At 41.1% G+C, this 15,208-nt stretch overlaps 1 protein-coding gene across 16 annotated transcripts in view; it reads left to right on the top strand.

The window, feature by feature from the left end:
- TANC2 (tetratricopeptide repeat, ankyrin repeat and coiled-coil containing 2) overlaps positions 1 to 15,208 on the top strand; it is a 273,282-nt gene that overhangs the window by 142,259 nt on the left and 115,815 nt on the right. For 13 of the 16 annotated variants that reach the window (XM_052785087.1, XM_052785092.1, XM_052785093.1 and 10 more), the window contains one exon: positions 1,163 to 1,273. The exons of the other annotated variants lie outside the window; for them this stretch is intronic. In XM_052785087.1, coding sequence (XP_052641047.1) covers positions 1,163 to 1,273 — 111 coding nt within the window. The remainder of the gene's footprint in view (positions 1 to 1,162; positions 1,274 to 15,208) is intronic. 16 annotated transcript variants of the gene reach the window in all.

The following is a 15,208-nucleotide window of genomic DNA, read 5'->3' on the forward strand; positions in this document are numbered from 1 at the left end:
CATCAGAATTGCTAAGCCTTTTCCAACTGCAGGGCCAACCGTGTTGGCTGCGTGCAGGCTCCTTAAAAGCAAGAGATTTATTGCTGCCTCAGAGGTCATCATTTGACCTGTTGAGCTTTTATTACAGGAGATGCATGAGAACAAACATCCCCCCCATCTTTAGTTTCAGATCCCAAATTTAATTTGCAGGACAGAGAACTATAAATATAAATTATGTAAATTGAGGCTATTATGCTGGGAATCAGAGAGGCATGAAGCATGCTGACCCATGATACTGTCTGTAGAGTGGATTTTCAAATTAGTCTTTCACTTTAATGGGCATGTGAGTTTAACTTTGAAATGCAATACAATAATCTCTGCATATAATTTACTCGCTAGTTCTATTTCTCTGGTCTGGCAGGAATATCTGTTTAAAAACTTATTAATAAAAGTGGTTTAGTAATTATTTTGTTACAGACAAATGTTGCACAGAACTTCATGTGCTTTAGAGTTCAGACTGTTAAAACTTGCGGAAAAATCCCATTTCTCTAGCACTAGTCGTCAATACTGCTTTGTTACAGACAGTTTTACCTTTTCCCTGTTCTTTATTTAAGTCTCTCGCTTCTTTTCTGGATTTGCAAGGATAAAAGTGGAGTGCTTGTTTTTTGTCTTGGACAGCATTAGCTTTACTCTGATCTTTTGTGTTGAACACCAGATCTGTTTGGTCAGACATTCAGAATGTTTTGGAATTGAAATTTTATGTCCAAAGGAAACAATTACTGAACACAGAATTTGTATATTCATTTTAGATATTTATAGTTAAGTATCTTAAACCCTGATGGGCTCTGTGTACCTCTCTATGATCTTAGCTTTTGTACAGTTGCTGAATCCAGGCCCATTTGCTTCCTATAAAAAAAATAAAGTAGGAAAAAAGGAAGTGTTTAAGAGTATCAAGAATGTGCCTCAGTACTTGCACACTTTCAAGTAAGACTGTACAGTTTGAAAGCTTTAACAAGAGCCATCTCCTTGTAAAGAATGCAGATAATTTTTTTTCTGGCAAAAAAAAAAAAAAGGGTAACCTGATATGAGTCTGACAGTGTCGTTTAGTTAAGTGCTTCCATCTGTTGCTTGCTATTTCCCTTACTCATGACCTCTCTTTCTCTCTCCCCCTCCTTCTCCTTAGCCCCTTTGAGGAAAGCAAAGTTTGTTGAGAGCCCTCGAATCCCAGAGTCTGAGCTTGGCTCACCAACACTTTCTTCAGCACAGAAACTGGACGTTGATGCATACTGCCCTGGTAAGCTGCATGCAAAGGCTCTGCGCTAAGAGAGGGAGAACAGGCAATTCCGGCCCAGATGTATTTTTAAATGTAGTACGGCTGCTTTTTATAGATGGTTGATTGGACCTTCCCTAGCCAAGTTTCATTGACTTGGAAGCTTGAATAAGTGTGAGTTTCTAATTGATACCCATTTATGTTTGTTACTTGCAATTTTGTGTGTGGCCACTTTCCCCTCAGAATAATTTAGAAGATCTAGAGAGTTGCTTTTGAGAAGATAAAAATGATCCAATAAACATACTACTTTAAATTTAATTTTTAATGCTGGTCTTCAGAGAGGCTGGAATAAAACCACATTTCAAAAATATTAAATCAACTAATGCAAAACCATGGGATCTTGTTTACCTGCATCCAAGAATAATTGCTTTATTGAAATTTTTTTTTTTTTTTTTTTTTTAAGAAATAGCTTCTAATTTATGTATCCTGTACTAATTGATCTTAAAAGTATACATCTTGCTAGAGGCCTCTGGTTGAAACATAAATAGAAGTGGGTCGTGTCCCTCCCTGGCTTAACCCCGTATGTGTCTGACGGTTCGGGCAGGCAGTTGCATAAATACCTTCAAGCCCAGACAGACCTCATGCAGATGTGTGAGTGCTGTTAAATCTTTATATAGCTGCATCTTGCTGCCAACTCAGTATCATTGCCCAGATTCTTCCTAACTTGGAAGTGGCAACCTGGGGAGGGCTGGATGCTGTGGTGGAGGTGCTGCCCTTGGAGGAGGCTGGGACCGGCACCGTCTTAAAGCAGCAGCAAGTGTTTCAGTGGATTTTTTGCCAAATTCTGCAGTTTTCTCCCCTGGCTTTCCCTAGTTTATGAACCAAAGGGACCCATATTCAGTGTAGGCTTTGGATGGGGTAAAAGGATGTCAAGTGTTTTGAAATGGCATGCAAATATGTGAGATCTGCCTCTTAAATCTATAGCTACAGTAGAAAAGGTCATATTAATAAATGATTCTGTGAAATCAGGGTATCGTTTATTTCTGTGGATGGTGAGCTTATGGAGTATTCACAATTGGAGGAATTAATTGAAAGTTGTCCAGAGTCCTCGTGCTTGGAAGTGCCTCCTTTGAGGCCATAGTTGCTGTGAAAAGTGCTCCTTCTTTTTCAATCATTATGAATGACAATTAAAATTTTGCTGTTGCAGCCCTTTCTTCTTCTAACTAAATAGCTTCTACTGTCATGTTTATAATTGTTAATAATTATAAACTTATTATGATTGCATCCACAGAGAATTATAATTGCATTGTAAATTTGGCTTAAAAAGCATAAATTCCACATTCCCATGTCTTGCGTTACGTCTTGCAGGCATGCGTGCACGTGTGGCTCTTCCCCCCTGCCCCAGCTTCGCTTGCCAGGGTGTTTTGAAGGACAGGACTCCTGCCAAGCCGAGGAGCGGGCTCTGACAATGGGATCTGTGATTTTTTTTTTTTCTTTTTCTTTTTGATCTCCTTCTCTTGCTGATAGTGTAGTGATCTGAAAGGAAAAGTAGAGTTTCTGACTGCCTTGAAGTATTATTAAAGTAACATGAAGCATCATTAAGGAAGAGAAGAAAGTGAGAGCAAGAGAGTTGTCATAGTACGTGCTAGTGAACAGCACTAACTTGGAGTAAAGGTAGAAACTTCAGATTAGGGGTTGCAGATTGCTTCAGGCTGCTAAAATGTGCATGTCAAGAGAGCTGCTGGGGAGCCCCTCTCTCCACCACGTCCCTGCGTGCTTGGTGCCCAGGACCTCGTCTAGCTGGGAAGCCTGCGTTTGCCCAGGTCCAGGGACTGCAGCTCCTGAAGAGCCCAGCCAGGTTTTTGTTAGCAGGGTGAGACAGGCAGGTGAAGAGGGGACAGAGGAATGGGTTGGGGAAGGGTTTCTGAAGCTGTTGGCAGAAGGAAGTTTGTGGCATGCGATTTTCTTCTCGCAATGCTGCAGCTCCTCCCTTCTTCCCCCACACCGAGAGGTACAGCGAGGCGCTGGCGAGCAGTCGCCCCATGGGTGTTTACTCATCTTCTACGGTACAAATGGATTATGCTTCACGTGCCTGGATTTACGGTAATGTGATAGTGGTAATGTGAGGGCTGGAGATTCTGCTGGGTGAGAAGGCTGGATTAAAGGACCTCAAGAGATGAGACCTTGGAAAGAAGAAGGTGGCTGGGGAAGGATCCTTCTGTAAAGAAGAGAAGAAAGAACAAAGATCTGGACAACTCATAGGGACGAAAGGACTTTGGGTCTGGGCTCAGAGTCCAGCTCCTGATGGGAAGGTGGAGGAAGAGGGGCTGAGTCCTACTCTGGACTGTGGCAAAGCCTGCAGGCACTGCCTGTGGTCAGTGTTCCAAGGAAATACAGCTAGTTTCTTCCGTGTTAAGCTTGGTTTAACCCTCTTCTGAAACGTATGCATCCTGTGAAGGATGTTAGCACACAGTGTTAAATCCCGAGTGTCTCCAGGAACGATGATATGAGTTGAAAAGGAAAAAAATAAGGCCGAAGATATGCTAGAGTGTAGCAATTGAGTGGAGGTGGAGTGGTTTGTAAAGTGATCCCTGACAAGTAATGTAATTAATTATACACTTAAAGGCAGTTTAAAACACTAAATAGCAATGAGGAGAGAACATTATCTACTCTGCATTTAGAAATGATTATTTCAATTTGAGATGCCTAGAGATGAAATTTTGCTCAATGCTAAAATGTTTATTTTAAGGCTTCAGGCAAATTTCAGCACATTCCAGGGAGGTGGTTTCCTGAGCAACCACCGTGCCACCGCTTGGCCTCTCGTGCTGCTGCGGGGAATTATTGCTTTTGACATCTTGCAGTGTGAATCAGTGTATGAGATGATGCGCTCTAGACATTTTAACATTGAGGAAGGAAAAAGAAGAATCAGGTGGCTAGTCTCTTTTGAGGGAAGTTTTAATGGGAAGGTCATACTAAAGCTTTCAGCTTGATATGATTTTTTTTTTAATTATATTTTTTGCTTTGCCAGTGAAGGCCATTAAATTCTGAGATCAATTTAATGTATTTAAGTGAAAGCAGAAATTGGATCACATTTTATAGTTGTTGCATTTAAGATGATGACAAAAAAAAGCTGTTCGTGGCTTTGAGAAACTCATTTCTATCAGAATTACATTTCTGTAAAAGTTTTTGTGATTGCAGTGGTCATTTAGAGTTCAATCAAGCCCTTTTTGACTTGGAGTGTCTATGGTGGAGAAGTTGTTCTTATTTCTTGACTTAGCAGCGACTTTACAAGGAGGGTCTGAAAGGAGTTTAATCCATCCTCCCTCCCTGTCTCTGCTCCGATCCTACAGGCACTGTTTGGCAGAGGCGTTTGCATTTTCCTTCTTGTTGGACTTTCTAAGACAGTGGGACAGCTCGGGGATGACAACTTCACAGCCATTATCGCTCTTTAAGGGGGATGACATGGAAGACGAGGAGTTGACTTTCAAACCTCTGTTGTTCAACTGTTAAACCTTTTCTGTAATGATCTGGGGACTCACAATTTAATGTGTAATATTTTTTTCCCCCCAAATTTATCACACCTCACTCCCGCCTAGTGGCACTGCTTCTGTAGTGGATGGTGTCCTGGCTTCTTGATTCTGCTTAGTTGTGTATCATGAGGGCATCTTTCTTTGAACTGCTTTTTGTTTTTAGCACGGTAGCTAAAACATGTTTTGACTTGCAAGTGCTCAGGAAACCTATTGGAAACAGTCTGAGATGGATAGTGCCTTCAGGTAATTGTCTTTTGTCTTAGATCAATGTTTACAGTTGCATTTTGCGTGATTTATTACCTTGTCATTATGTTTCAAAGGCTAAGTATGTTATGACATTATCTTTTAATTTGATTAAATTCTTCTTCCGAAATTTTGGGACACAAATCTTAAATGTCTGGTCAGGGGATGTTTGCTTGTTCCACATTATGCTGGCAGGCATCTGTTTCCATCCTTAATTAAGTTAGGTGCTGCAGCGGTGCCACCGCCACGGACAGTGAAGGGTGATTTACCATCACAGCATCATTTATGTTCATCTCATCACTCCTTTTTCTCTTTCTTCGGTTAAAGAATCGTTGAGGTTGACATCTGCTTGCTGCTGCTGCTGCTTTCTTTTCATCATGTAAAACGTGTATTTTTCAATTTACACAAACCACACACTTCTCTTGAACACAACAAAACATTTCTCAGGTGTTAGAAAAAGGCCTTTAACAGGGAATGCATGAAACGGTGTTGTACTCTGATTTTTCATGGTGAAAATACAGGCAATGAGCCAAAAAAACCCCACAAAACCCAGACAAATTCAGCCAGCAGGATCCTTGTCCAACCTCTGTCATACTGGACAGTGATGAATTGGGAGGAAGGCAAGGGAATAATCAAACCAACCATGGCTTGACAAATGGTTTTACTGTTGAATCTTGTGGTTGTCCCAGCATTATCAAGCCCACTGACCTGAAGGGAATGGGAAATCGTTGTGATCAGCCCTAATTGCAGAAGAGAGTCATGGCAATTCGGTGCGTCGGTTGCTATGGAAGCGATTGACTTATCTCATGCTTCTCTTGGGAGGACAGTGCTGTTTTCTTCTGATGTATTGAGAGATGGAAACAGTTTCAGAATAAATTCCTGGATTAACCATCCAAAACTTAACCCCCTCCAACTAAAACAAAACAAATCAACCCCCACCCTGGTCTGAAATTCTGATTCTGAGCAAGGAATAATGAAGGCGGTTTTAGAGTTTCAGCTGTGCATCTCTTTGGGATTAGCCATAGGCAACTTGCCGTTAGGTACAGTTGGGTTTGCTGCAAACTGGAAGTTGCAGCTTGGAGAACAGCGGCTGAGTTTACAATTTAGGGTTTATTGAACCTTCTTGTCAAAGGGGAGATGCTCAAGAGAAGAACTGAAAATAATATGAATTCCATATACTATTGCCGTATGTTTTAACTGTTAAATAATTTCAGATAACATGGTATTCTTGAAGCTTCCTGATGTGATCTATTAACAACCAACTTCCCTTTACAACCTAGGTTTTGGTTTCATCCATCTGGGGGAAAAACAAAAAGGGAAAAAGGGAGGAAAAAGGCGGGAAAAAGGGAGGAAAAAGGCGGGAAGAAGGCTGTAAGTGATCCAAATTCTGTTTATGTGAAGAACTGTCCAACTTTGAAGTGTTGTGGCTACTGCTAAAACATATAACCTCGATGGTCCCTGAAGTGTATTTCACATCAGGTACTTTAGCAGCAGAATTTCCTGCAGCCTAGCACCTTTGGCTGCCCGTCGGATGGATCCCAGGGAGTCTAACAAGTTGTTTTGCCTTGTCAAACAGGAATACTTGCTTTCAGTTGGCCTGTTGGGAAACAGTAACTTTTTTGTGCTAATACTTCGGCTTACTGAATATTTATAGCTTTCTGTCTTGCCAGTGAGTAAATATGTACACAAGCAATCCAACCATGTTGATTTTGAAACTGTCGGTGGTGGGCCTACAAGGATCAGTGTAAAGCCTCCTTTTCTTCCACATCTGAGCAGGTGGGACTAGGTGCTTGATATGAGACTTTCTTGTATGGATGGAGCATTGGAGACCTTCCCTGTACTGTGTGCTTACCCTTTTCATTGCTGATGGACAACATCAGACAGGGTCAGTCTTCTCATTGAATGAGAGACACCTGGCAGAGGAGTTTCCTCTTCTAGTATATTATTTTTAAAAACAAAGGCAGCCTGCGCTGATGCTCCCAAATATCACAGCTCGGGCAGGATGGCTGCAAAAGCATGATGGTCTTTGAGGCAAAGTACTCTGAGTTACGCGGATTAGTCAGGAATCAGTCACGTTGGGAAGCTGATGTGTAGGGTTTGTCTTTGTTACTGGCATAGGTCACTGTTTTGCTCCAGGATTGTATTCCGATGATGACCATCCATGCCACTCAGCTGTCTTTGGGTGTAGAACATCGTGCTTTGGCTGCAGGCAAAACTGAGGATTAGGTAAGTTCAGGGGCTGTTCCGGTAGGCAATGTAGGTGGAATGATTGCAGGTCTTGGACCCTCAGCCCAATGCAGACTTCCAACACTGTCCCAGTAGTCCTTGCGTGCTCAAATGCCCTGTTATCACCTCGTCTGCAAATGGCTTCATCTTCAACTCCGTGGTTGTCCTAACGTATCCATCTGTAAAACAAAATTAACTATTAGGGATGGGACAAAGACATGGCTAATAATGAAACATGTCGCTGTATCTTTCACCAGAGTCTTTGGACCTTCTAATGACGGATAATTCACCTAGAATTTCAGTCTGAAGCACCTTCAGTTCTGGCTTAGATGATAGGACATTGATGTATCTCTAACCTAACGTATTTTGCAAAGGTACAAAGTATCCTGTCTCAGACCAAGAAATCATTCATATTGAAAAGTTGGAATGGATTTCCCACCCCCCCACCCCCCCTGCAGGTAACAAATCTGTCTCTGTGCTTGTCTTCAGCTTAATTTCTTTTGGACCTATTTATTGTGCTTGGTCAGCAAAGGCATCTACTGCCAGTATCATCCTACTGAAATCTTCAGCTGTTTCTCCACCTTCAGGATCTCAATTTATTGCTGACAGAATTGGTAAAATGTGCCTTTTGAACTCCCAGCAGTGTTGGTCACTTGTTGCTAGAGACTCTGGTGTTTCTCAATGTCTTCATGAAGTGTCACAGGAGCACTAGTCTGCAGTCACATTTTATAATTATAAATTCTAGCCAAAACTAAATCATTGTTCCCAGATTTTCCTTTGGGAGAAAAGACTCTTCAATACTTCCAATTTGGGGAAGATACTACCTGTCAAATTATATTTGGGAAATCTTTTCAACTTTGTTGATCTTGTGGTAATTCTGTTTCTACTCAGCATCTGTCAGGCTGAATTAGCCGTGCATCAGCACGTGGGCGGTGTTAGCTGCACAGGCAGAATCGGAGGGTCCCAGGGCGATGGCAGCCCTGACCTGTCTGTGACAGTGCTGTCCTAGTTGTCTTTGGGCTCCTGCTTGCAAAGCTGTTGATGTCTTTGCACAAACCTAATCTTCCATCTTAGCTCCTGCAGCCATTGATTTCTTTAGGCTGAGTTCAATCTGAAGTTAGCCTTCACCTTGCATTTATGCCTGTCATAAGTGGAAATACTGGGATGCTAAGCAAGGCAAAAAAGGAGGAGATGATGGTTGCTGGAGTTTTTCATCATGGTTGTGCCGATTAGTCTTCCCTTTTTCCTTCTGGCTCAGATATTTATTCCCAAATACTTTACAGTCTAGAGGAAGTGGTCAATAATTCTACTACTTTTTTTCCTACAATGTTTTGAGATACTATTATTTTGTTTCAACACTTTATGGAGGCAAAACCCTCAATATTCATTTTACCAGCTCTAACAATAGAAGGAGGTGTGGTTGCATTTGTAGAAAACCGCTCAATTCTTTTATAAGCCTGGTTCCCATGTCTTAATGCGTACATGAGGCCAATAGATGCCTTTTTTTTTTTTTTTTGTCCTATGCAAAAAGTACTTTATCTTCAGTGATGCTATGGAGAGCTTCTCATAAATGAAAATATGCGGCGCTCTGAAAGCCACACCATTACTTCTGCACTCTTACCAGTTGCCTTGACTTCCTAACCCTCCTCAGGACTGCAGAACAAGTACTTCTTTATTCTTATCCAGCATGAATATTGTTCCCCTTGCTGTAATTTGTTTTGATCATCGTATTCCCCTCGTCCTGTCTGTTCCTTTTCTCTTGGGCAGCACAGCTGCACTTGTACACTGAAGAAAGGAGATCAATTTGCTCATAACCTCCTGCACCACAGTAGATTGTCTACTTTATTAAGCAGAATTTTTGACATTTTATGTCACTAATTATTTGATTCCTAATCACTTGAAAAATAATCGCTTTGAATCCAAACATGAAAATTTTGGCTAGCTGCCAGTTTGAAAGTACAGCCTTGCGGGGAAGCATTGATTATACCACTGTATCTTCAAATTCCTCCAGTGGTCTGTAACTTACTGCAGGGTCCAAAATTGTTGTGTTTGGTCTGAGACTGTAGCAGCCTTCCTCTCAGACTCCTCTACTTGCTGTATTCAGTTTTCTCTGAGTCGAGTCCCCAGTGGCTCTTCTGTATGTTCCCGTGGGAAGTTCCCATCCCTCCGGGGAAGCGTTGTCCCACCACATGTGTTGGCATCTGGAGCAAGTCTCTTGTGCTGCTCTTCACTGCTGGCTGCCAGCAGAGCCTGCCTGGAGAAGCGTGTTGGGCACCGTGGTGTTCCTGGGCTCCCTGCTGTATTCCTGTCTCTTCTTGGCATCTGTTTTGCTTGCCCGGCAAGAGGAGATGTGATGATGTTTGTGGTTACCTGCATGGCTGTCACCTGTGCCTTCCACCCTTCGGTAACTTCAGTGTTGTATTTCCACCCAAATTATATGGGTGAAGTTGCAGATCATACACTGTGTAACTTAAACACACTGTGAGGACAGTGTGGTTCGTTTTATTTTTGAGTGGTGTAAGATTTTCATTAATACGGTTTACACTTTAGAGAAACAACAAGTTTTAAATGGATTTCATCCAAATGGACAGTAGGGTTTTCCCCCTCTAATCATTGGAGGGATGCTAGTTAGCAACAGCCCTAGACATCGGCTCTGTTTGAAAACAGTACTGAAAGCATGGGAAATACTCTGTTACATTTATGGTGGCTACTAGAATTGCCTATAACAGTTTTACAAAAGTCCGTGCGAGTACTGGAAGTGATGGAGTTACTGCATCTTAGCCCACTACTGGATTACCCAAGAATATTTCAGTTTGCAGTTGTACCACATAACAGCATGCCCCGTCCTTCAACTTCTGATGGTGTGAACATACCGTGTTTCAGCTTTGTGGGATTTTTTTATATATATGAATTAATTTATGACATATAAAGTAAGAATCAACCGATAATCTTTTATGCTTGATATTCTAGTAAGTGGTAGCAGTAGCTTATTACAACTATGTAGTAGTTTTTATATCTGAACAGTACTTTTGAAATCTTATTTACGTGTATAATGGCAGTAGGCTTTAGAGATTGTTGCCAGTGTTGTATATGCAAAGGTCATAATTTAGTCTGATTTGCTTTTAATAAAATTTATTCTGGGAATGTGCTAATATATCATGTATAGGAAAGACAAGGCTTTTATACTGTCGTGGTCTCTTCTTGCTCTGTTAAGCCCACAACCTCCCATTTAACAGTGGTTAAAGGCTAAAGTGTTATCATTTGCCTTACTACAGTTATATCTCGTTATAAGCTAGTTGTGTTTTGACCTGGCAGAGCTATCTTGGGAGAAGAAAAGGTGTTTGTAAAAATTTGTAAAAAATCCCCTTCTGCATATTTTTCTCCCAGGAAGCTCAAACGCTGAAATGGTGACTGGATACTACCTTGGGGGTATGATAAAAGGATTCACAGCAGCCTCTGCCACTGTTGTAGCTGCTGAGAATGGAAATGAGTATGGTCTTTGCAGATGAAAACCTAAATTGATTTTGTACAATGATGGAAACGTTACATACATACATACATATATATATATATATATATATATATATATATATTTCTGAAGGTTTCCTGCAACTTTATTTTTGCCACTGTTGGTTGAGCAGTGTTGGCTTGACCATGAGTGAGGAGGGAGCAGGCTGCCCGTGGGGGAAGCCGCCCGCAGAGGTTCGGTTGGACACCCCCTCTGCGGAGGGCTGCACGCTTCGCACAATTCCCCCTGCAGCTAGCATCATCCCAAAACGGTCAGGAGGAGAGAGTTTTTCCAAGCTTCTGTTGAAGCTGTGCCGCCGTCTGGTTGACTGCGTTTGCACCGTGAGCTTAATTGTACACCATCACAAAAGTAAAACTTGGTACTAAAGTTGCCTCATAGCAGAGAAAAGCCAGCTGCTGCTTTTCATTTTCATCGCGGTTCGTAAGAGTCGTGATGCGTAACGTGTGTTTGTGAGATTTGTATCAGGTTTATGATGTGAAAAATGGTAAGAGGAGGGAATGTGAGAGGTCTTGAAAAACTATTGCTGAAATGAAAAAAATGGTTTGGGTGGATGCTATGCGACATGCCTAATACAGCAAAATGAATACTTAAACAGTATTTTGCACAGATTTTAGCAAACAAATAGTATTTGAAGGGAGTATTTGTTCTTTTTTGGTTGTGAATCATATTAAAAAAAACACTGGTAAGATACCATCCTCAAACCTGTCTGGAATAAAAGGTCAGTTCAAAGAGCTAAAAAACAAATACCAAACAACTTTATTTAAGAGTCAAGGCCTTTGATCAGTCAGTGTTTGCTGAGAGGTTGTATGTTTAGAGCCAGGAGCACAGACCCTATGTTTATGATCAGGGGATGGTTTAGAGATAAAATGCCAAAACTGTAAAGAAAGAAATAATTGCATCCCTGCTTTCCATCATTGGGGGACTTGCAGTCTTGGTCATGTTGTCCTTGATATGTTAAAGAGCTCAGGAACCTTTTCAGGGGTCTAAGTGTAATCCAGCTTTTAGGAAATGTTCCGCATACCCAGGCTCATATTTATGATAAATGTGGCCTTTTTCTTTTTTTTATGTATATATATGTTCAGTGATCAGTGCACTGAATGTCCCTCATTTCCCCCATTCCCTTTTCTTTGGTACTTAAATGGGAGCTGAAATCCAGGAAAATTCATCCCCAAACGTGCATGCAGAGTGTTTGGGTTTTTTTAAATCTAGAACATGAAATGTGTTGAATTAGATTTTATGGTAGCGTTGAAATTACATTTACTGCCTATCTCTGGCTCAGTATGGTTTCTGATTAAAAATAACTGTCTTTCTGACAGTCTACTTGAAGGAATATCAGAGGACATCACCGGCAAAGGCAGGGGGAAGGACTGGTTAGGAAGCAGTATTTATGTGCAGTGCAGAGGAGAATTTCTTTTGTTTGAATTTCTTCTTAGATGAAATGTCTGTGAAACTCGTGCAAGAGACTTAGTGGAATTAGTGATGGGAATTTTTGCAGTTTCTTACAGAAATTGTTGGATGGAGCAGGAACAGCCACTAAAGCAAGCAGAGCTGGAGCAGTACACAGTGGGCACAGATTGAGTCAGAGCCGCAATCTGAACACCTTCATAGTTCAGTGTTATTTTTTTGGCTAGCTAGAGGGCCTTGGTATCAGTAAACAAGGAGAATATATTTCCTTTGCCACTTGTCTCTGGTGTAATTGAAGTTGGTGGGGACTGTTTTCCATTCCTCTCACAGAACTATTAAGTATCTGAAGAGCAGCAGTACAAAAATAGACATTTAAAGCAATGTGTATGGGGTAGCCTTTGTCTCTTACTGGTTAAATGAAAAAAAAAGGTCGTCTTGATGTAAACAAGACAAATGAAAAAACCTTCCATTAATTCTGAGATTAGGGGGATATGCAGAAATGGTCAAGGGCGTTTTCCAAATATAGCTCAAGTGTATCCAGAATAATTTAAAGCAGATGTATATTATAACGGGACAGATTCAGGGCACATGGAGAGAGGGAAGTCATTAGATAAAACTCTACAGTTATGTATTTGAAGATCAAAATCATAAGTGGTTATCATTTATTTCTGGTATTCCATAGGTGCTCACTCTCTGCATATAACTATGCTATTTTTTTCTTTGCTAATACAAGAATTTTTGATTTTTAAGACAAATCAGTTTCATATTCAGGTAAATTCTGTGATGGGTGCCACTGAGTGAACTGTTACCCAGTTCTTCTTGTTAGACACTCACTGAAATAGATTTCAGATGTAACTTAAATTATATTTGGAGTCTGGTTTTGGAAGTAAAAGTATAACCATTAAACCAAAAATATTCTCCGGAGTAAAGACACATTGTTAGTGTCTCCCAGGGGCGCTACCCTACATCGTTTATCTGAAAGATTAGACAATGGTAGCTATCAAACAAGTCACAGAATTACAAAATAAATCATAAAGAAATTTCATTTGCTTGTAAGCAATTGCAGCTGAAATACGTGGCAGATTTCATTATAGGAACTGAAAGGACGGAACAGAAACAGTATTTTAAAATGATAATGTTCAAAAACATTGTACGTTTTGAATGCTTTCTTGAAAAGAGCAAACCTAATAACTGTGCATATAAAATGATATATTTGATTCTCAAGGAAATGCTGTGAACATTTATGAGCACTTATGAACTCCCCCTGGGGAAAAAAAAAACCCAACCCAACAAACCCGCAACCAAACCAAACCACCCCCCAGAGCCCACCGCTCTTCCCAGAAAGGCTTCCCCAGGTCATTTCTGGTCTAGTTAGCAGCAGGACCACTTCTAAAAGAAAATTTCAGCGTGGGAACAGTTGTTGTAAGGTTTGGGCCATGCTTGCTCCCTGGGGGAGGCTGGGGAATGGCTCCGAGCTCAGTGATCTGTCTTTGCACCCTTCTCCGGAATACAGTGAAAGCTGCTGATTTTGGTAGGTATGATTTTTCTTATGCAACCAAGAGACCACCCTACTGCATATGACATTAACAGAGGTGCTAGAATTGACCCTTCAAAAATACTAAGGGTGTATGTAGGTAGGATATCTGAGAGCTGCCAGGATCCATCAAATTGCTCCTAACGGCCCTAAATCAGGTAAATTCCAGGGTGAATTGCAGAGGCCTTCTGACGTATTTAAAGTGGGTTGAATTTTTTTAAGGGAGGAAGGATTAGAGGTTATTAGATTGCTTGACAAGCTCAGGTTATAATGTTTCTAATTTGCATTTTTGCAGTTCAGTAAAAAAAAAATTGTCATTATCTTAAAAAGATGGCAAAAGTAGCTGGAAAGTGCGGAGGTGTGCACTGCTGTGATCTGGTGCAACTCTGGAAGCTAAGTTATTAAAAAAAAAAGAAAAAAATCCGTATGCGTGTGCCTTATGTATCTACACACTTTTTGAAGCTTCTAACTCATTGAGTGCTGGATTTAATTATTTATTATTACTAATTACTTAGGTGTAATATTTGAAAATTGTTCTTGTGCTGTCAAATGGGTGAAGAGCTCTGTGGCAGGTTTGTGGCAGGGAAATGCTCGGTCTTCTCCTGCATCCTCCGCTTCTCTCCCCCTCACCCCCCACGAAGCCCCGGTGACCTTATTGCTCAGCTGCCGATCAATCCCTGCTCTGCCCTGCTCCCCACCCCTCCTCCCAGTCGATTGATCGATCGATTGATCTCCTAACCCAGCACTTCAGTCTCTGCCTCAACAGGCTTTTCTATCCCACAGACCGCCCTGCCTTTGGCAACACAAGCTCTCCTTAGCAAAATGACCTCCTAGCTTTCCAGACCCCTGATCGAATTAACCTTCTGTTTGTCTCCCTGTCCATCCAATCCTCTTGTGGCATATATTCCAGTATAATTCAATCCAGAAGCAAAATAAATAAGGAAAAAAATCATAGCGTGCTCCTCAAGGACTAGAGATGGAGAAATCACATATTCTCGTTTTCTTGTTTCTTTTACTTTGTCTTCTGGTTTCAGAGTAATTAAGTCACATTTATGTTGGATTTTTGAGGGTTTTTTTCCATTACCATGAAGATTGGACTTCTCATAAGGGAGCAGTGGGTACAGGTACAGAAGTCTGAGTGGCTGGTGCTGGTTTGGGATTTCCTTTCTTCCCTGTGTCTCCATGCTGGGGAATGGGAAGCTCTTGCCCTGCTGATTTTTGCTTCTGTTTGTTCCACTTCTGGATCGCTCTGTGCATGCACCAGAGTTAAGACCGCAGGCTCTGATTTACTGTTCCCAGCATTCTTCTGCTCTGAAAGATAAAAATGCCAGATAGCCTAAAAACCTGTAGTATTTTAATCTGAAAGGACAACCTGTTTCACATCTCTGTAGGAGCTTTTATTTATTTCTGTCATATAATGCTGCAGTTACCTGTCTCATCTGAAGATTAAGGATTCAAAGAAAGAAGTATCCTTTCGTGTAGCTTTTTGGTGA

Source organism: Harpia harpyja, chromosome 4 (genome assembly GCF_026419915.1).
Source record: "Harpia harpyja isolate bHarHar1 chromosome 4, bHarHar1 primary haplotype, whole genome shotgun sequence".
Lineage (NCBI taxonomy): Eukaryota > Metazoa > Chordata > Aves > Accipitriformes > Accipitridae > Harpia > Harpia harpyja.